The sequence below is a fragment of the Carcharhinus amblyrhynchos genome, chromosome 11 (genome assembly GCF_965287045.1).
Source record: "Carcharhinus amblyrhynchos chromosome 11, sCarAmb.v2.hapA, whole genome shotgun sequence".
NCBI lineage: Eukaryota > Metazoa > Chordata > Chondrichthyes > Carcharhiniformes > Carcharhinidae > Carcharhinus > Carcharhinus amblyrhynchos.
In genome coordinates this window covers 53,486,220-53,508,503 of record NC_137334.1, presented here as the reverse complement: position 1 = coordinate 53,508,503, position 22,284 = coordinate 53,486,220, and the positions used below count along the sequence as shown (strand labels likewise).

Below are 22,284 nucleotides of genomic sequence, written 5' to 3'. Positions count from 1 at the left end.
AATCTGGTGAATGACTTTCTCCCTCAAAGTCAACAAAACAAAGGAGATAGTCATCGACTTCAGAAAGCTTGGGACATACCCCTGTCTACATCAATGGGGATGAAGTAAAAATGGTCGAGAGCTTCAAGTTTTTAGGTGTCCAGACCATCTACAACCTGTCTTGGTCTCCCCATACCGATACTATAGTTAAGAAAGCCCAACAACAGCTCTACTTCCTCAGAAGACTAGGAAGTTTGGAACACCCACTACAATTTGCACCAACTTTTACAGATGTACCATAGAAAGCATTCTTTTTGGTTGTATCAAATCTTAGTATGGCTCCTGCTCTGTCCAGGAATGGAAGAAACTACAGAGGGTCGTGAATGAAGCCCGGTCCATCACTCAAACCAGCCTACCACCCATCAACTCTGTCTACATTTCCCGCTGCCTCGGAAAAGCAGCCAGCATAATCAAGGATCCCATGCACCCCAGGCATATTCTCTTCCACTTTCTTCCATCGGGAAAAAGAGACAAAAGTCTGAGGACACATATCAATCAACTCAACAACAGCTTCTTCCCTGTTGCCATTGGGCCTTTGAATGGACCTATCTCACATTAAATAGATTTTTCTCTACATCCTAGCTATAACTGTAATACTACATTCTGTACTCTCGTTTCCTTCTCTATGTACAGTATGCTTTGTCTGTATAGCGCAAGAAGCAATACTTTCAAGCCCATAGCACTAAATGGGAGAATAGACTGGATTTCAATGATGGCTTAAGGAGCAACAGGATTCAAAATGAATTAAAAATTTCCAGCTATTGAATCTTTGCATTCTAAATCTATTAGCCTAGCAACAGATTTAGATCATCAGTGCGAATAACCAAATTTCCAGAAATATTCTGAGATGGGGACATAGAGAGAAACATAAATGGGCAGCAAAACTACTAAACAGAAATGACCCGAGGAATAAAAACACAGTAAGATGTCAAGGAGAAATAAAAGGGCTATGTAAAGCATTACAACCTGAATACAAAAAAATTATAAGTTCTGCCACATATTTTATCATATCATCAATGTTTGAATGTTTGAGTAAATTAAGTGATGCTGCTGACAATTATTGAACAGCCAGTAACAGAATTTCAGAAAGTGCTAATCTTCAGGACACACAAATGCTGCAAAGCCAATTCAATCGGAAAGTCTGAAATGGAAATGTCGATCCTAAAGCATCTTAACTTGTAAATGTACAAAATATACTCGAATGCAATATTTCTGTAATAAACTCTCACTGGGAAATAGAAAGCATAGATTATGCAAAACTGTTTATCAGCTGAAAAAAATTATCGCACCTCATTGTGTACTTGGCTCAGTTGCTAAACTGCTTCTGCCTTCCAAACTAAATTTTTAAAAGGTTTCTTGAGCAGCCAAAATTCATATTCAATCATATACACAAAGCAGCTAGCTGAAACTGTCAATGTTTTTGTAAAGTTAGATGATTAAAAGTTTAAACATTTTTGAAATATTTTAAATTTCATCCAAAGTTTTAAACAATTTTGATTTTAAACCACTTACTTTCATACTCACAATGATAAGTAAAGCCAGCTACACATTTTCCACTACAATGAATAAAGAGCTTGGAGAACATACAGTAACCAAAGATACCTGGCACCCTCAAACTCCAGAAACCTTATTCCATTTACTCATAAAAGTAAAATAGAAAGCCTGTACCCAATTAAATAGAGGTGTCACTCAACAACTGGCATATGCAGAATGCCTTAATACAAGATAATTATCAGTGTGGTTTGAAATTGGGACTGAGATATGAGCACAAAAATGATGGGTGGTCTAGAAGATAGGTTTATAAGATGCTTTTCAAAATCAGAAGTAAGTGTAAGCAAGTTTGAGAATTTAAAGGAGAATTTAAAGAATTTAAAGAGTGCTGATAGGGGTATGAGATGGTCAAAAACCCTGTCCTGCTGGAGTGGAGGGTAATGGTAGAATGGACCTGAGTCAGTAGACTGCAGAGTGTGACATGGGTGTTTGCATCAGGTGGAAAGGATGGAATGGTTTGAAGGCTAGGGAATACATACCAAGTGGGATGAACCAAGAGAAACAAGCAAAATCAGGACAACAGGTGGACAGGAACTAGGGTTGGACAAGAGGTGGGTTGTGGAGCTTATTCAGGGTGGAAGTTGAAAGCTCGGCAAGGATAGCATTGTCTGGAAATGAAAAGGCATGGCTGAGTGTTTCCAAAACATCTTGAGGGGAATTGCTTGATAGAGCAGACGCAGCATGGTTTTGTCAAGGGGAAGTCGTGTCTAACAAATTTATTGGAGTTCTATGAGGATGTGTCTAGGGCAGTGGATAGAGGAGAGCCGGTGGATATGGTTTTTCTTGATTTTCAGAAGGCGTTTGACAAGGTACTTCACAAGAGGTTATTGCAGAAGGTCAGGGGACATGGAGTTGGGGGTAGGGTGTTAGCGTGGATAGAGGATTGGTTGTCAAATAGGAGGCAGAGAGTGGGGGTTAATGGGTGCTATTCGGATTGGCGGTTGGTGACTAGTGGAGTGCCCCAGGGGTCGGTGCTGGGGCCTCAGCTATTTACCATTTATACAGATGATCTGGAGGAGGGAACCGAGTGTATGGTGTCGAAATTTGCTGATGACACCAAGATTGGTGGAACGGCAAATTGTGCGGAGGGTGTGGAGAGTCTGCAGAAGGATCTAGATAGGCTGGGCGAATGGGCCAGGAAATGGCAAATGGAATTTAATGTTGGCAAGTGTGAGGTGGTCCACTTTGGTAGGAATAATGGTAGGAAGGACTATTACTTATGTGGCAAAAAACTGCAGCAGGCGACGGTGCAGAGGGACCTCGGGGTCCTTGTGCATGAGTCGCGAAAACCCAGCCTGCAGGTGCAGCAGGTGGTCAGGAAGGCGAATGGGATGCTGGCCTTCATAGTGAGGGAGATTGAATATAAAAGTAGGGAGGTGTTGCTGCAGCTGTATAGGGCATTGGTGAGGCCGCAGCTGGAGTACTGTGTGCAGTTTTGGTCGCCGCACTTACGCAAGGATATTTTGGCCTTGGAGGGAGTGCAGAGGAGGTTTACTAGGCTGATGCCAGAGTTGAGGGGGTTGAGCTATGAGGAGAGGCTGAATAAACTAGGCTTGTACTCGTTAGAGTTTAGAAGAATGAGGGGAGATCTCATTGAGACGTATAAGATGATGAATGGGATGGATAGGATAGAGGTGGAGAGACTCTTCCCGCTCAGAAAGGACAGTAGGACTAGAGGGCACAGCCTCAAGATAAAGGGGGGGCGGTTTAGAACGGAGTTGAGGAGGAACTTCTTCACTCAAAGGGTGGTGAATCTCTGGAATTCTCTGCCCGTTGAAGTGGTGGAGGCTGCCTCGCTAAATATTTTTAAGACGCGGGTTGATGGGTTTTTGATAAGAGAGGGGATTAAGGGTTATGGGGAGAGGGTGGGAATGTGGAACTGAGCCACAACAGATCAGCTATGATCTTATTGAATGGCGGGGCAGGCTTGAAGGGCTAGATGGCCTACTCCTGCTCCTATTTCTTACTTTCTTAAAACAGTGCTTACACTTACTTCTGATTTTGAAAAGCATTTTATAAACCTATCTTTTTAGACCACCCATCATTTTTGTGCTCACATCTCAGTCCCAAGTTAAGATTGGAGAATATATAGGCTCAGGTGCTGTTGTGGAAGTGAAAGAAAGCAAACCCACTAATAAATTGGATAAGTGGTTTAACGCTTAGGTTCAAAGCAAGCATGATACTGAGGTTGCATACTATCAGGCTGAATAAAAGGGAGTCAGGAATGGAAGCAAGGGCTTGGTGCAGAGTTTCTCGCAGGGCTAAGCTGGACGACTTCAATCTTGTTACTGTTGAACTGCAAGTATTTCTGACACACTCACTTGATATTGATCAGACAGCATGACAAAAGTTACTGAATCAACAATGGATGCTGAAGGGCTGGGTACGGCCAACGTGAATACGAAAGTTGTTCCTTTGTGGCTAATGTTGCAGAGGGGCACCATACAGAGGGTGGCATTTTCAGTCACACTTCCGATCAAATCCACGAGGGGTGAAGGAGAGATTATTCCAGGTGATGTAGTAACCACATTGGGACATGAAGGACTGTAAATATTGGTTGAAATTTAACCTTTTATTTCTAAGTACCGTCTCAGATGGGAAAGGTGGAGTGCAGCCCATCAGTTGCCTTGCTGAGTTTTCCTGCTGTATTTTCAAACAAAAATATGGGAGGATCAGGTCCCAGAATGTCATGCTGCTGGGAAGAGCTCTGAGAAATTTGGGCCCTGATCCAAAAATAAAATGAATCCCACTCCACCCCCCCACCAAAGACTTAGGACCACCCTCACCTCCATCAGGGAACATCCTACCCACAACTCACAGACTTCCCCAATGGAAACTATGCTCCCACCACCTGGCAGTGCCTTGAGGGTTGTATTTACCTGACCTGTATGTTCCACACAGGTTCTCTTCACCAAAGCTTTGTTTATCAGGACCTGTTGTAAATCCTGCTAATGCTAACATCATATTGGAGGGGGTATGGATTAACATGGGGGAAGACTTCAGCGGGAAAGCGCGCTAATGATAGTTAAATGAATGGTAATGGGGTTCCTAACCTTTCATGGCAGGAAACCCATTACATCATTGGCAGGGGAGCAGGGACAACCTGAATGAAAAATCCTACTGATGCAAAACCTGTTTAGGGATTTTCCTATGAATCTCTGCCCCCACTGGCTTTCCTGCCTGCTGAGAAGGGTGGGGGGGGGGGGGGGGGGTGGAATCTCCCCCAGTTGAGTTGACATTCCCAGGAAGGCCAAGGAGGGTTAAGGTACTGTGATAATATTCACACAGAATGTTAGTCATTTTGACTAGTGCAATCTCAGTGCTGTGTGTAGGGCAGACGTCAGGCTAAAGCAGTGGAAAAGGGGCAAGTTGCTGGCTGACACCAAAACCTTGCAGAGCTTTTTAGGAATGGGAGATGGGATGATACTTGGATAGAATGAAAGGATAAAGTGTAAAAAGGGAGCAGAATGGGTACAACAATTTTGATAGAGGGGGTACATTATATTGTCAGTTAGAAGTCCGATATTGGTAAGACAGTGGAGATCAATTGTTTTGTTATTGTTTGGAAAGTGATGGGATTAATCAAAAATCTGTAGAGTCTTTTAACCAGAAACAGAAAGCTGAAATTCTTACTCCATTGAAGAAGCTACAGGATCAGTGGAAAATTAATTGAGATCAAAGGATATAATTTAAAATTAGGCATAAAACAATAAGAAGGCACAGGCGCAAACAAGAGATGCACAAAAATCATTGTTTTCAGTTGTGATTTTTAAAAGTGTAATAGGAAAGCCTTGCTGCCAACTTTTTTATATCACTGATTCATACAATTTATTAGATTAAATGACATAAAACACATCAGTGTGCTTTTAAATTGTGTCTTATCAGCTTAAAACATCTCAAAGTGTTAATTAATGATTCACCAGGTCATATTTTAGGCAGAATAATGCAGCCACATCCTTGTACACCTTCAATTTTTTTTTGGATAATGCGACACATCAGATTATGGTAAATTTAACGTGACATGAAATGATCAGTCATTTTTTAAAAAAATTACAGTATGACAGATGTAAGCAGGGTTGTGTTGTGAGATAATGGGATAAGAGGATTAATTCCACATGGAATGACATATTAGGCAACATTGACACATTTGCAGTAACAAGGCCTACGTGAGTTATTAACATCGACAAAGGAAATGATTTGCATAGGTGCAAACAAAAGATAAACAAAAATTATTTATGTGGACTTTACTAACTCTTCACCGTTTTCAGTTGTTATGACTTTTAAAAATGTAATAGGAAAGCCTTTCTACCAACTTATTTATATCATGAATCACTGATTTAGTGCAAAGACAATAAATTGGATTGGGTGACATAAAATGCATCAATATACTTTTATATCATGCCTGATCACATTAAAATATCGCGAAGTGTTCTTCACAATGAATTACTTCTGACACCGTCATGTAAGCACACTTGATTCAGGAGACAAAAATTATACAAACTAAAAACTGCCAAGCTAAGCACAATTTGCAGGGTTGTTACTGCATATCTGGAGTTCTTAACAGACTGCTAACTAAAGCAACAAATGTTGACTTTTTTGAGACACTCAAATGCATTAAAAAGTCATTTCTAATTTAACAAAAAATTAAAAGGAGCACTTACTGGATGCTAATAAATGATGAATTGTATATCCTTTACAAAGACCAAAACAAAAGGGAAAGCTTCATGAGCTAGTTAGTCTTTTCATATGCATACTTTCTTCCATCTGATATTTCCCTGCTTTTGATTAAACTGATAAATCACAACTTGTATTGCATGCTGACCTTTGGGTAGTCTACTATTCAAAAGCAACTTTGGGTGGCATTTGAATTTGGGATGGTGGGCAGGTGTAAGTAGAGTTTTCACGGCATCGTAGGTTTTCCTTTCTCAGCACTGTGCTCTCATGCGAGTCTGAGTCCCCTTCATGTTAGCTATAAATTGTGTTTAAAACCTGAGAAATAGGAGCAAGAGTAGACTCAAACCTACACCATCATTCAAAATGATCATGGTTGATCTTTTGCCTCAATCTTACTTTCCCTCTGGTTCCCTCTGTCACTTGCCTTCCTGAGAGACCAACCATTTATCTATTCCAGTCATGTATAATCAACATGGAGCATCCACAACCCACTGGGATAGAGAATTCCAAGAAGACACAATCCTGATCAATCTTCCCAGCTCAGCCCGAAATAATTGACCCCTTATTCTGAGGCCCATACTCTCAATCCCCAGCTAGGGAAAACAACCTCTCAATGTCCATCCTGTCAATTCTCATCAGAATCTTATAGCTTCATTGGAATCACCACTCATTCTTCTAAATACTGAGAAGTGCAGAAGTCATTTACTCAACTTCTCATCATAGACAGCACAAAGCCCAGAAATCAATGTAGCAATCCTTTGCTTTACTGCCTTCTTGTTGTTTGGCATGTCTGAATCCTTACAAGTTCCTTACCAAAGTTTGTTTAATTATCAACATTTAAAATTTTCACACCTTTTTCAAAATACCCTGCTTTTCTACTCTTATGTCAAAGTACATTCTACTTCGTCTGCTACCTTGTTGTCCATCTATTAACATTCTATTACTGTGGCATGGTTTGGAAGCATTATGCAAACTCTACTGCTAAAAGGAGGAGAGGCAGATGCCTGGCACCCTGCACAGGACTGCCTTCACTTTATGGATGCAAGCATTGAGGTACTGTTGGAGTCTGTTAGAGGTGAGAGATCCCATTTCCAGAAGTGGCATAAGGAGATCTCCCAGACAAACAAAAGAGCATGCCGAAGGTGACTGAAACTGTCAACAGCAGAGGTATAGAATGGAGTGCCACAAGCAGTTTAAATGACCCCTTCGCTTCGGCTAAGCAAATGTACTGTGAGACCCTAATGATAGACCCCTCAGTATGAAAGTTCCAGCAGACACTCCACTCAAGAAGCCTGAGGGTATATGCTGCTCCTGAACTTAGGAGGAAAGTAAGCCTGGGGTACTTAGTAACCTCTCAGTAATGCCCAAAGCCCTAATGCTGTTGAGATCCTGGCAGCACTGATACACGCATCTCATGCTAATGAGCCACTGGCATTTATCAGAAAGATCAGCATCGCTCTGCTTTATCAAAACTCTTTAGAGAGGGCTCATACTGGTGGCATGTCTGTCATGGAGGAGACAGTGATGTTCTGCAAGACCAGATTGGGCACAGAGAGATGGGAATACCTGGAACAGAGGATGAAAAGATGGTGAAATCTGCAGGTGAAGGGATTGGAGTGCATTCCTCCCTGTCCAGAGGCACAGCAGAAACTTAGCAGCATTGTGAAGCCAGTGGCACTGCAGAAACTGCTGCTGTCACAAATTCAATCTCATGATCTCGTGTCTTGTGTGCCCCACAGGGTCATTTATAGAGGGAGAACAGCAGAGTACTGTAACCACAGTGCGGAAAGCTTAAGGATCAAACAAGGCACTGTTGTATCGTTAAATGCACTTACCCCACCACCAAGCTCACATATTTGGGGCCTTGGAATGCTTGGAAGGAGTGGCACTGGATGAAAGAGAACAGCACTAGTGGGCAGGAGAAGATGAAAGAGGCCGTTCAGATATGGGAAGTCCCTCGTGGAGGACCTCGGATAGGCACAGCTCAGCTTTGTGATAATGCAGAGCCTCCAGTGTCACATGAAAGATGGTTCCACTTTGACTAGAGTGATAGATGTGCACAGTGAGACAATGAGGTCTTGGACTGAGAATGGAGGGGTCCATTCTGCTCATGCACGCCACCATAATTAAGAGCTTTGAGCAAATAAGAGCCTCCATTGATCAGAGTGGCAACATCTCAGAAACTCATATGTAACACCACTAAGTTAATGCACCACTAAGTTAGCACACTGACAAAAGAACAAAGAACAGCCCTTCGGCCCAACGAGCCTGCGCCGCCATTTCAACAAAGCATTTTCCTACACCTACCCTGCCCCGTGTGTATGTGAATGGTACCCCTAATGTAGCCAGATTCAGGGGAGAATAGTGTAGGGTCAATTTGGTACACCAATCAGCCTAAGAGCACATCTTTGGGGTGTGGGAGGAAACAGAGCGCCCGGAGGAAACCCACGCAACCACAGGGAGAATGCGCAAACTCCCACAGACACAGGCCCAAATCCATGTGTCTGCACAGCTAGCAGTGATAGTCACTGAGCTGTTGTAGTGCCCGTCTGCTGGTCCAGGATTAAGCACACACAGCGACACGAAATAAAAGGCCACTCTCGGAACCTCCAAGAGCAGCCCACGCACGACCCACCGTGTGCATGCCCCTCGTTTGACAACAAGGTGGACCGACACCTGTGGATTAAAAGAGACAAAAACATTAACACGTAATACTCCATTTCCAGTGTCGGTGTGGAGGAAGGGAGACAGAGGGTTGCAATTGGTCTGGGTAGCAAGGGCAGGGGGGTTGGGGGGGTGGATAAGGGGGACAGTTATGTTGTGGAGGTGGTTTGATGCCTGCAGGGGCCATCGGCCCGGGCTACTTTATTCACTTTTTGCGGCCCGAGACCAATGTGACAGGGATGAGTTTTTCAATTTTCTTCTCAATGTGCATGCGCAGTTTAAAGCTCCAATCAGTGCAGCAGCATTTCCGACGCGATAAGCCCCACCCACAGCACAATTCAGACACGTGAATTTTTTTCAGGCTGAGTGTGTATCGGGGCGCCTAAGAGCAGTTTTCCAAGTCAGATCTGAATTGCGTCCAGATTCAGCACTTAGAATCAAAATGGTAAAATTGGGCCCTATATGTAAAAAAATGACACTTCTACCATCTTCTCAGGCTGATGAGAGATTGGCTGTTGGTAACATCCACGTAAGTTTTTTTTAAATATCTGAATTTAGTCTTTAAATACAAGAGGATAGGCTGTGATGTGTTTAATTCCCAGCATCGAAGAGAAAATGGAGGAGATCCATTGTATCACATCTGGTTCTCCCCAACAGTGCACCAAAGATGAAGGACTCAGTAGAGTAAGGCTTGCATCTTCAGTAAACGCAGACCCAGTTAAGTGTTATTATGAGACAGAAGGAGTCTATCCAATTTCCCTCTTCACTGCCCTCTCTCCTTTCAGGACGTCTGAATGGAATTGTAGTGGAGCTTAACCTGTGATGCTCTGCAAAGCAGTAAAAATACCATCCACTGCTCGAAAACATATATTCTAATCTCTCCACAAATTCAGCTTTTGATTACGTTAGTACTGCCTCTGTTCTAAATCAATACTTTTTGTGTTTGGTGCACAGATTTTAAGAGTACTTAAAATTCGCCAATTTACCTTCAACATCGGGGCCCAGGTAATTCCGTATTTCATTGAGAATGAAGTGAATCTCCTCCTCGTGGGGTATGGGCTTAGATGTAATCTCGGTTGGAGTGTCAGTGGTTCCTGCAATGACCACTTTCTCCCACGGTAAGAAAAATATAACTCGGCCATCACTAGTTGCAGGGTCAAGCAGTCCCATGGATTCAGGGCTGTAAGGACAAATGCTAAATTTATGACCAAAATCCATTCCCTGCTTTAAAGTCACCCAATTCTTGTACTATCAAAAATACTGAGCCTAATTAGTTCTTAAAATGTGCTCACCATTTCTTGCATTGACTCAGATCACAAACAGCATTATAACTACAGAAGTTATAGCTATGTGGCAAGTTTCACAATGTGTTCAGAAAATAATTAAAATTAATAGTTAGCTGCTTCATGTACACATATTATCATTTACCCAAATAATTGCTTAAGCTGAACATTTCACACTTTTCTAGGCTTTTCCCATTTATATAAAAACAAAGTGCCATAATTTGCAGTAACTCAACTAATTTAGACTTATCTACATCAACTAACAAGCTGCTTCAAGTTCCAATACTAAAGATAAAAACATCATCTCCTTTTTAGAGCATTCAGCTGCATCTTAAATGAGTCAATTTTCCTGACTTAAGTGCCCTACTTGCCACCATTCCAGTTTAACACCCCCTGCATAAAGAAATATTTTCTGATTGCTTTCCTTAACACGCCCTTCTCAATCTTGAACCTATGCCCTTTTCTATTGCTCTTCTGGCATATCTGAAATTATCGCAGAGAATTTATTTCTTCCAATCCTTCACATACCTCGATAAGGTCAGGAATATCATCGAGGACACAGAGGTGAGCTTATCAAGTCTTTACTCATATCTCTTCACCTTAAAACTAGAAATCAAATTCACACTCTGCTTTGCCACCTCCCACCAGCACCTAAATGGCCACTTGCATTGTGACAGCGAGAGCTATGCACAGTATTCCTGATGCAGTCTGATCATCGGGCTGTGCAATGACTGACTTTGAACTCACTTTATCAATATAACCCAGGATCCTGCTTGCTTTATCGTTACCTCACCTATTTCTTTCGGCAAATGCATCCTACATATCATTTGCCAACTATCTGTTTAAATTAATTAATTTAAATAAAAACTAATTTTCAATGAATTGCAGTATATGTCTGGAGATCTGACGTTCCCATAATTTCAGATGATTGTAATGGAGAATTTGAAGACACGCTGGTGGGAAAACATGCTTACAGCATCAGTTCTAAGCAATGATGGGATTTGAGTTGAATCCAAAAATCATTCACACTTGTTTTTCATTATAGTAGTATAAATACACACAGCAATCTGTTGCACATCTCATTATACAAACTGATGTTTGGCTATAAATACCCATTTAATGTCTAATTTTGTACAGATTGCACTTTTCTTAATCTTTATAACAGAAATGATTCAGCCTTGCCATATGCATTTTTGGCAATGTCTGCAGTAAACAGCCAAAATTAAAATTAAGATAATAATGTGAAATTATTATTTTTAATAAATCAGTTACCTCCAACTAACTTGAGATTTTGTTACTAAATCCTTTGCATGCTTCTGTGCAAATTCCTAAAGTTAAATTGAATAAGTAGTAAAAAGAAATTGAAAGTTGTGATTCTGGTAAACCATTTATGGTGTTTGCCTTACAGATTAGGCCTGGAAATAAATTGAAGTGGTGCAACTAAAAACCAAACTTAAGGATCCTTGCCAGCCACACAATAATTATCCTTGTCCACAATTTTCTACTGCATTCAACGGTTATCCACCTTATACCTTGATGGAGGATTTCTTCACATCAGAGCACAAGAAGTAGTACAGAGTGAGATTTTCCCGCTGCACCCATTCTGAAGGCGGAAAATCCCACCTGAGGTCAACAAATCTTTGCATGGTCCGACACCCCTCGCCCACTACGATTCCCATGATGGGTGGGCAGGAAAGCTCCCCCCCCAGTGTCACAGTGTAAAATGGAGAAGTGTGCTTTCACCATTATGTTGGCAGACAGTCAGCAGTGGGGTAATACTAGCAGGGGTGAGAAAGGTTTGTTTTAAAAAAGTTAAAGTTAATTTGTTAATCACAAATAAGGCTTACATTAACACTGCAATGAACTTACTGCGAAACTCCTCTAGTCGCCACACTCTGGCGCCTGTTTGGGTCAATGCACCTAACCAGCACATCTTTCAGACTGTGGGAAGAAATTGCAGCACCCAGAGGAAACCCACATAGATACACGCAGAACGTGTAAACGCCGCATAGACACTGAGCCAAACTGGGAATCGAACCTGAATCTAGCCACTGTACCCCCGTGCCGTTTTGGGTTTGTGTTTTCTTCTAGTAATATATTTAGTTACCTATAGTAACCAGGCAAGACTATGTGCACACCAGAACTAGGCTGACAAATCTTTTCCACCTTCTCGTCATCCATTTGACGCAATCTGTCTGTGAAAGGTCCTGTTGCATTGATAACACATTTGGCTTTCACATCAAAAACATCACCTGTAAAAGAAAAGAACACTGATCACGGAACCATCTATGCTCTTGGAATCATACTGCTGTAGCATTAACTTCTTGGTAAACAAAATCCACAATTAAGTGGATAAAATTGTTTAAGAACAATCTCCAACTATTGAATTGATAAATAGTGCATCTCTGCACTTTGAAACAAAATACATGGGAAACTTATTTCATAGAACATCAAAAAAGATATCTAATAGGTGAAGATTTTTATTTTAATGACATAACTACAAAATCAATGATCCATGCAGGCATGTGCACTATAATTAATGTTTGGTTAATCCTCAAATTTTAGGCTAGCTATACATGCCAGCATCCAGGCGATTCTAATTGCTTTGCCAGGCAGAGTTGTTCTTTTCTGGTAGTTGGGTAAATAGGTGACCCTCAGGCGACTTTCCACCTGAAGGTAAATTGGAATTTAATAAGTAGCATTGATAATTCTCACAGTAAGGTGAATGAGTCACCAACATGTTAACTTGGGAAATTAACTTTGTGTGGTATGACCTCCATAGAGACCAATAACTTTTAAAGAGAAATTCAAATTTCCAGTTAATGGCTGAAAGAATGGTACATCAAGATTCCTCGTTTTAAAACTTAAACTCTAACAAATGACGCAAAGAAAGTAAAATAAAAGCAGGATACTGTGGATGCTGGAAATTTGAAATAAAAACAGAAAATGCTAGATAAACTCAGCAAGCTTGGCAACATCTGTGGAGAGAGAAACAAAGTTAACATTTCGAGTTCATATGACTTCTTCGGAGCTGAAAAGAAATGTGATGGAATATATAATCAAAGAGGGGGTGGAGAAGGTGGAGTAGATAAAATGTCAGGGATACAAGGAAACTACTGACTAAACTTTGTTTTCTTTCTCGTAGACAACTTCTACTTTAAACTACAGAAAAGAAATAGCCTATTTAACTTATAACATGATTGAAAATCTCCCAATACCATTATACTTTACATTGTCTCTTCAAAAGTAGATACTTCATCCTCCAGGGGCTAGACTAAAATTAGTCTCATTTCCCAAAGGCTTGCTTCTTGATGACTTTTCCAACTAGCTAACTTCTGATCCGACAACTGACTTTCACAGTGAGCGTTACACTGGAGATTTTTCCCTTCTCGCCCATGCTGGTTAACCTTCCAGGCTTCGTTAAATCCTCACGAATGGGGTGTGTGTGTGTGTGTGTGTGTGTGTGTGTGTGTGTGTGTGTGTGGTGCCACCCAGCCTGCTCAATGCTTTTGAAGAGACTCGAGCGAAGGCCATTTCACAGGCTCCCCACCGGATGCCACGGCCTCTGCACTTCTCCGGCAGCTGGATTTTCGGCGCCATCAGCTCTGTGCGGGAAATCAGCATGGGGCTGCATAAATTATTCAAATCCTCATCACCATGTATTTTAAATGTAACTAGCGGGATGGAGGTCTCTGGGCCCACTAGCCTCTCCCACACCCTCTTTCAGGAGTATTTTGCTCCAGCAAGGTTTACTGTAGCTCCCCATTTTCAGAGAGTTGGCAACCTGACCCTGCTGGAATGAAGGGGGGAGACAATTGAGGCCTCCCTGAGTGTCAGGGGGCAGCAGGGAGTGCCTCCAGGCATTGCCACCTTGGCAGTGCCACTTTGCAGTGCCTGCCTGAGCCCCCTGGCACTGCCCAAGAGGCAAAGTGCCAAGCTCTGGGGAAATATTGGCACTGCCCACCAGGCATCAGGCTGTGCCAAAGGCGTGGGCTGATCAGTGGGGGATCCTGCTGCCACTCTCCGCTGGGATTGCGAGCAGAGGGAGATCAGTGATTGGGGCTGGCAGCGGGGAGATGAAAATTGGGAGATCAGGGCTCAGGGGTGAGGGTTAAAACAATATTCTCCCATGTGCACATCCTTTTTCTTGCAGACCAATCGCCAGAACAGACCAGGCCACTTTTGCGTTCCCGGAACTGCCGGATTCTAGCACTTCGGAGGGGGGCTTCTCCAACCCCATCATGGAAGATGCATCACAGCTGTCACCCATACCCAGCACGAGCACAGGTACTCACACTTTGGTGGGTGCAATAAGTAGCCAGACTTCTAGGTCACTCAGTGGTGAGCACCTCACAACTGATGATCCACAGCAGGCAGAAGCAGGGAAACCACAGGGAACTGGCACTCGAAGGGATGCTGGAGGACAGGACTTTGCCAATGATGTGCTCTAAGGCCTGGTTGTCCCACAGCCGGGAGCTGGATAGACAGAGCTGCAAAACTCAGCAAGGGTTGATATCAGTCCTCCTTGGAGTGCAAGGCTGAATGGAGGAGTCCCATTGCCTTCTATCCAAGGAGGTGGTGGTGCCATTGCAGCGTATCGAGGCTAACACCGTGACATCGGTGTCTCCAATGCAGACTTTTGTGCAGGATGTGCACTTCACATCCATCTTATCTGCATGTGCCACCAGGCTTGGGGTACCACTGCCTCATCCCTGTGGAGTTTGAGGATAAACACAGTAAGAAGCCTCACAACACCAGGTTAAGAACATAGAACATAGAACATTACAGCGCAGAACAGGCCCTTCGGCCCACGATGTTGCGCCGACCAGTTAAAAAACAATGACCCTCTAACCTAAACCAATCCCTTTTCATCCATAAACCTATCCACGGATCTCTTAAACGCCCCCAAACTAGGCGCATTTACAACTGCAGCAGGCATGGCATTCCAATCCCTCACCACCCTCTGGGTAAAGAACTTACCCCTGACATCCGTCCTATAACTACCACCCCTTAATTTAAAGCTATGCCCCCTCGTGCTAGCTTTCTCCATCCGAGGAAAAACGCTATCACTATCCACCCTACCTAAACCCCTAATCATCTTATATGTTTCAATAAGATCCCCTCTTAGCCGCTTTCTTTCTAACTATAACAACTCCAAATCCCTCAGTCTCTCCTCATAGGACCTCCCCTCCATACCAGGCAACATCCTGGTAAACCTCCTCTGCACCCTCTCCAAAGCCTCCACATCCTTCCTATAATGTGGGGACCAGAACTGCACACAATACTCCAAGTGCGGCCGCACCAGAGTTGTGTACAGTTGCAACATGACGCTGCGACTCCTAAATTCAATCCCCCTACCAATAAACGCCAAGACACCATATGCCTTCTTAACAACCTTATCTACTTGATTCCCTACTTTCAGGGATCTATGTACACACACACCTAGATCCCTCTGTTCATCCACACTATTCAGAGTCCTCCCGTTAGCCCTATACTTGACACATCTGTTATTCCTACCAAAGTGAATTACCTCACACTTCTCCGCATTAAACTCCATCCGCCACCTCTCGGCCCAGCTCTGCAACCTGTCTAAGTCACCCTGCAAACTACGACACCCTTCCTCACAATCTACCACACCTCCGACTTTGGTGTCATCAGCAAATTTACTAATCCACCCAACTATACCCTCATCCAGATCATTAATAAAAATTACAAACAGCAGTGGCCCCAAAACAGATCCCTGAGGCACACCACTCGTAACTGAACTCCATGACGAATATTTACCATCAACCACCACCCTCTGTCTCCTATCTGCTAGCCAATTCCTGATCCAATTTCCTAGATTACCCTCAATCCCATGCATCTGCATTTTCTGCAGAAGCCTACCATGGTGAACCTTATCAAACGCCTTACTAAAATCCATATATACCACGTCAACTGCCTTTCCCCCATCCACCTCTTTGGTCACTTTCTCAAAAAACTCAATAAGGTTAGTAAGGCACGACCTACCCGCTACAAAACCATGCTGACTATCTCCAATCAATTCATTACTCTCCAAATAACTATAAATCCTATCCCTAATAAGTTTTTCTAAAATCTTGCCCACAACAGAAGTAAGACTCACCGGTCTATAATTCCCGGGGAAGTCTCTGTTCCCCTTCTTAAACAATGGGACAACATTCGCTATCCTCCAATCTTCTGGTACTATACCTGAGACCAACGACGACCTGAAGACCAGAGCCAGAGGCTCTGCAATCGCCTCTCTTGCCTCCCAGAGAATCCTAGGGTAAATCCCGTCCGGACCAGGGGACTTATCTATTTTCAAACCCTCAAGAATATCCAGCACATCCCCCTTATCAACTGCAATACTGTCTAGTTTACACCCCTGCAACCCAGTGTTCTCCACAGCTACATTCAAGTCCCCCTGCGTGAACACCGAAGAGAAATATTGGTTCAATGCCTCACCAATCTCTTCCGGTTCCGCACATAACTTCCCTCTGCAGTCTGTAACTGGCCCTAATCTTGCCCTAACCAACCTTCTGTTCTTAACATACCTATAGAACGCCTTAGGATTCTCCTTAATCCTATCAGCCAAAGTCTTCTCATGTCCTCTTTTAGCCCTTCTTAATTCACTCTTCAACTCCCTCCTAGCCAATCTAAAGCTTTCTGGTGCACTACCTGAGCCCTCAAGTCTCATCCGGACATAAGCCTCCTTTTTCTTTTTAACCAACGAATCAACTTTTTTAGTACACCACGGTTCCCTAGCTCTACCAATTCCTCCTTGCCTGACAGGGACATACATATCAAGGACTCGCAGTAGCTGCTCCTTGAAAAAACTCCACATTTCGGACGTTCCCAGTCCCTTGGTTAAATCCAACAAGTTTCATTTGGTAGCAAACGCCACTAGCTTCCAGAGCTCTGCCCCTTCGTCAGGTGAGTGGAGAGTTCTGATCACAAACAGGCCATATAAAGACACACACTCAGATTACAGAATACTGATTAGCTCTAAAGATCTGCATTCTAATCAAATCTTAAAGGTGCAGATAATGTGAGTGGAGATAGCTTGAAGCATAGGTTGAAGAGATGTGTATTGTCTCCAGACAGGACAGTAAGTGAGATGTTGCAAGCCCAGGCAAGTCATGGGGGTTACAAATACTGTGACAATTAGTGTGACAAATAGTGTGAGGATGGCAGTGTTATGTCCCTCCCAGCTTCTGGCCTGTCCCTACTAAGGAAGGGCACTTCGTCAGTTGCCATATGGACAGGAACCCAGGAAGAAGAATCCAGGAAGCGTTGCCTGCTTACCAGCCTTCACGATCCCTTTAGAGCAAGGGGTGCTCCAACATGTAGGTGTGTAAGTGACCCCTCCCCACCTCTCTCCCCGAAATGGCTATTCTCAGACCCCTGGTCTCTAGTTGAACCTGTGGCCCTTGAGTCTGTCCAGTGCTCCCAAGTGTCAGGCTGGCACTACCCAAGGGGCACCCCCTCTTGCCCACTGCCTCGCCAGGGGGCCTCAAGGGCCTCCGGTTCTACCAGCAAGGCCAACATGATTGTTCCCCGTTCATGGGGGCAGCTGATTTCCTCGCCAGAGAAAATCTCTTACGGCGAGGCCATAAAGGCAAGCGAGCCCGGACAATTGAGCACTGGGCTTGCTAATGCCATGTAAATTAACTTTAGAATATATTTAAATAATTTATTCAGCCTCTTGTGCATTTCCAACGAGAGGCTGACCTTGCCAGAAATCCAGCTCACATAAGATCGCGAAAGCCAAGAAATCAGGCGCGATCCTGATTTCTCGGCTCTCGCACGATTTTACCGGCTCACTCTGCCCATTGATGGGTGGGGCAAACCTTTAAAATCTTGGCTGTGGTTGCTGAAAATCAATGAAAGCTTTGATAGTAATCCTGCTCCATTTTATTGGAAGTAAATTTTAGACTCAGCTTGTCCAACCTTTTCGCTTGGGAGCCACATTTCTATTCTTTTCTCACTTCTAGGGGCCAATGAGCAAATTTTGGAAAAAAAGGATTTGGAACAACAATAAACTGAATTTCAAAATAAAAGGTTGAGCTATAAAGAAAATAAACTATTTCCGAGCAAGCACAAAGCAATGTCATAACAATAAGTAAGGGAATTTTAAGTGTGAAAGTATTCAATACGTGTGTCCAGATCTCGGGTTGCTCACGCACACACCCTCACCCACTGTGACTGGGTATGTGTATGTGTAGGTGTTGAGCATATCAGCAGCCAATATATGGAGAAACTAACCTGTCATTCAATGGCCTAGTTCAAAGATGTGATGGGTCCAATCAAAAGACCTCAGGGGCCACGAGCCGAAGGTTGGAGAAGCACATTTTAGACAAGAGTTCCAGAATTTTTTCTAGAATAGGTCCATATCCTACCAATAGCTCTTTTATAAATTATGTGAACAATCCTCATTTTATATACCTACCGTCTTATTTATCCATGCTCAATATTAGCTTTCCACTCAACTCTGACGAAGGGTCATCATTCAGACTCAAAACATCAGCTCTATTCTCTCTCCACAGATGCTGTTAGACCTGCTGAGATTTTCCAGCATTTTGTTTCAGATTCTAACATTGACAAAATTTTGCCTTTATTTTTCCACGGCTGCGTTGGACAGCTTCCCCATATTTATACTATTGGCTCTAGCACAGTGATACTGTTATATGTTACACTGTGCGGTAATGGCTGTGGCCCTTTATAGGAAGCTGAAAATTTGGTTAACAAGAACAAAAGTTCAATAATTTCCAGATTTGATGTTTATGATGCATCCTTGGCATCACATGGGTAAAAAAACGCCTGGATTTTCCAGCCCATCATGGTGGGTCATGCAGAGGCAGCTCATCATAGGGTGCTGGTAAAATCTTCCAATCCCACTGATATCGACAGCTACCTGCATTGCTCGTTGGCTGTGCCACCTGCGGAACTATCGCAAGGGCTGCCTTCAATGGGATCGCAAGATCCTACTGGTGGGAAATGCCAGAAAATCCCATCCAAAGTCATGAGTAAAACAGGCCTTTTAAGGGCGAACATGCCAAGCTTTAGGGCTCTTCAACCAAAAAAAAAGGCTTTGTTGGTTTGGAGATGTGCGCAGGATGAAAAATTGCCGCACCTCCAAGGACATGAAATACAGAGAGATGGTCTGTGCTAAGGGGCCAGCAGGATGCTCAAAGCTCCAATCCAAGGATGTTGTCAAAAGGGAAACGAGAACTCTCAACATCAATCATGACAAGTGGGAACCTCTAGTTAATGATCAATGCAAATAGGTGATGATAACAACTATGGACAGGAGTTTGCCCCATGATGGCAATGTAGCTTCAGAAGCTCCAAAGCAGATGCTAACCATGCAAAGTGACATCAGATAAGTGAAATACATTTCTTTTGCAGGATCAGGAGGGGCAACAATGTATTTCCTTGGAAGCAAAGTACCTTGGGGCGTGATGAGGTGTTTTACAAATATCAGTTCTTTCCTTCTATGTTTTCCTATATGTTCACTCTGTACGCTGTGCAATCCAAATTTGGCAGCTTTTCTTCCAAGAAGTAAAATCACCCTTGCACAGCTCCCAACATTGGGCAAAAATTTATATAAGAATGTTGGACCCTTAGAGGATGAGAGGGGGGACTTAGTGGTAGGGGATGGGGAAATGGCTGAGGTCTTGAATAACTTTTTTGTTTCAGTCTTCACGGAGGAGGACGTGAATAATTTGCCGGGTGTTAGCGATGGAAAGGTGGTAGGACTGGAGGGTCTCGATAACATTATTGTTACTAGAGAGGTGGTGCTCGACAGACTGGAGGGACTGATTGTGGACAAGTCCCCAGGACCGGATGGAATGCATCCGAGGGTTCTGAAAGAAATGGCGGAGGTGATAGTCGATGCCTTGGTGGTTATTTTCCAAACGTCGCTGGATTCCGGGGTAGTGCCGGAAGATTGGAAAGCGGCTACTGTTACGCCGTTGTTTAAGAAGGGTGCCAGGCAAAAGGCAGGGAATTATAGGCCGGTTAGTTTAACGTCTGTTGTAGGTAAAATGTTAGAATCCGTCATCAAGGAGGAAATAGCGAGGCATCTTGAGGGGAATTGCTTGATAGAGCAGACGCAGCACGGTTTCATTAAGGGGAAGTTGTGTCTGACAAATTTATTGGAGTTCTATGAGGATGTGTCTAGGGTGATGGATAGAGGAGAGCCGGTGGATGTGGTCTTTCTGGATTTTCAGAAGGTGTTTGACAAGGTACCTCACAAGAGGTTATTGCAGAAGGTAAGGGGGCATGGAGTTGGGGGTAGGGTGTTAGCGTGGATAGAGGATTGGTTGTCAAATAGGAGGCAGAGAGTGGGGGTTAATGGGTGCTATTCGGATTGGCAGTTGGTGACTTGTGGAGTGCCCCAGGGGTCGGTGCTGGGGCCTCAGCTATTTACCATTTATATAGATGATCTGGAGGAGGGAACCGAGTGTATGGTGTCGAAATTTGCTGATGACACCAAGATTGGTGGAACAGCAAATTGCGCGGAGGGTGTGGAGAGTCTGCAGAAGGATCTAGATAGGCTGGGCGAATGGGCCAGGAAATGGCAAATGGAATTTAATGTTGGCAAGTGCGAGGTGGTCCACTTTGATAGGAATAATGGTAGGAAGGACTATTACTTACGGGGCGAAAAAATGCAGCAGGCGACGGTGCAGAGGGACCTCGGGGTCCTTGTGCATAAGTCGCAAAAACCCAGCCTGCAGGTGCAGCAGGTGGTCAGGAAGGCTAATGGGATGCTGGCCTTCATAGCGAGGAGGATCGAATATAAAAGTAGGGAGGTCTTGCTGTGGCTGTATAGGGCATTGGTGAGGCCGCAGCTGGAGTACTGTGTGCAGTTTTGGTTGCCGTACTTACGCAAGGATATTTTGGCCTTGGAGGGAGTGCAGAGGAGGTTTACTAGGCTGATACCGGAGTTGAGGAGGTTGAGCTATGAGGAGAGGCTGAATAAACTAGGCTTGTACTCGTTAGAGTTTAGAAGAATGAGGGGAGATCTCATTGAGACATATATGATGATGAATGGGATGGATAGGATAGAGGTGGAGAGACTCTTCCTGCTCAGAAAGGACAGTAGGACTAGGGGGCACAGCCTCAAGATAAAGGGAGGACGGTTTAGAACGGAGTTAAAGAGGAACTTCTTCACTCAAAGGGTGGTGAATCTCTGGAATTCTCTGCCCGTTGAAGTGGTGGAGGCTGCCTCGCTAAATATTTTTAAGACACGGGTTGATGGGTTTTTGATAAGCGAGGGGATTAAGGGTTATGGGGAGAGGGCGGGAATGTGGAACTGAGACACGACAGATCAGCCATGATCTTATTGAATGGCGGGGCAGGCTCGAAGGGCTGGATGGCCTACTCCTGCTCCTATTTCTTATGTTCTTATGAGTTCAAAATTTAAATTACAATTTGAATATCAGTGTGTTTTTTTATATAATTTACACAGGTACCTCAAATGCTTTCATCTACAGTTTAATAACCTGAATAAAAGCAGAGTTAAATGCCCTCAAAATGACCAATCCATCTCAACAGTTAAAATCGTGGCACTGGTATTGAGATAGTTAACATTCTTTAAGGTGACATGTACATACCTGTTTCAACCTCTCTGCATTTAGCACCACATACATATTCTTTACCGGTGTCTGGATCTTTGTTTTTCAGCAGGTCCACCACTTCAACGTAATTGGCTATGGCAGCACCATACCTGGCAGCAGTCAGAGCGATAGTAAGGTTCATTCGTGCATCGTTTTGTTGTCCTGCAGCAGGGGACAGATTCCGAGGGAGGACATGAGTCACCTCAAGCCACTGACTTGTCGTATGGAAGTGTGTCAGAACAGATCTGTCACATCTGTCCCTGTCAGATTTAATATATCTCATTTTCAGCCTAGACTTAGAATAATAATTCTAAGACTAATTTACTGCATTCACCACTTTAAAGGCCCCAACTGTGTTAATTAACATTCCCTGTAAGCTACACAATATGAAAGGATTTTGGTAAGGAATACTTTGGCGCTGTGATTCATGGATAAATTCTTCAACTGTTTCC

General features: G+C 43.5%; 1 protein-coding gene across 1 annotated transcript in view; it reads right to left on the bottom strand.

Annotated features, from left to right (window-relative positions):
- Window positions 1-22,284, bottom strand: part of gpd2 (glycerol-3-phosphate dehydrogenase 2 (mitochondrial)) — a 162,786-nt gene that overhangs the window by 22,535 nt on the left and 117,967 nt on the right. The window contains exons 7-9 of the mRNA XM_080199098.1: window positions 21,830-21,994; window positions 12,319-12,463; window positions 9,915-10,108 (exon numbers count right to left, since the gene is read on the bottom strand). Coding sequence (XP_080055224.1) covers window positions 9,915-10,108; window positions 12,319-12,463; window positions 21,830-21,994 — 504 coding nt within the window. The remainder of the gene's footprint in view (window positions 1-9,914; window positions 10,109-12,318; window positions 12,464-21,829; window positions 21,995-22,284) is intronic.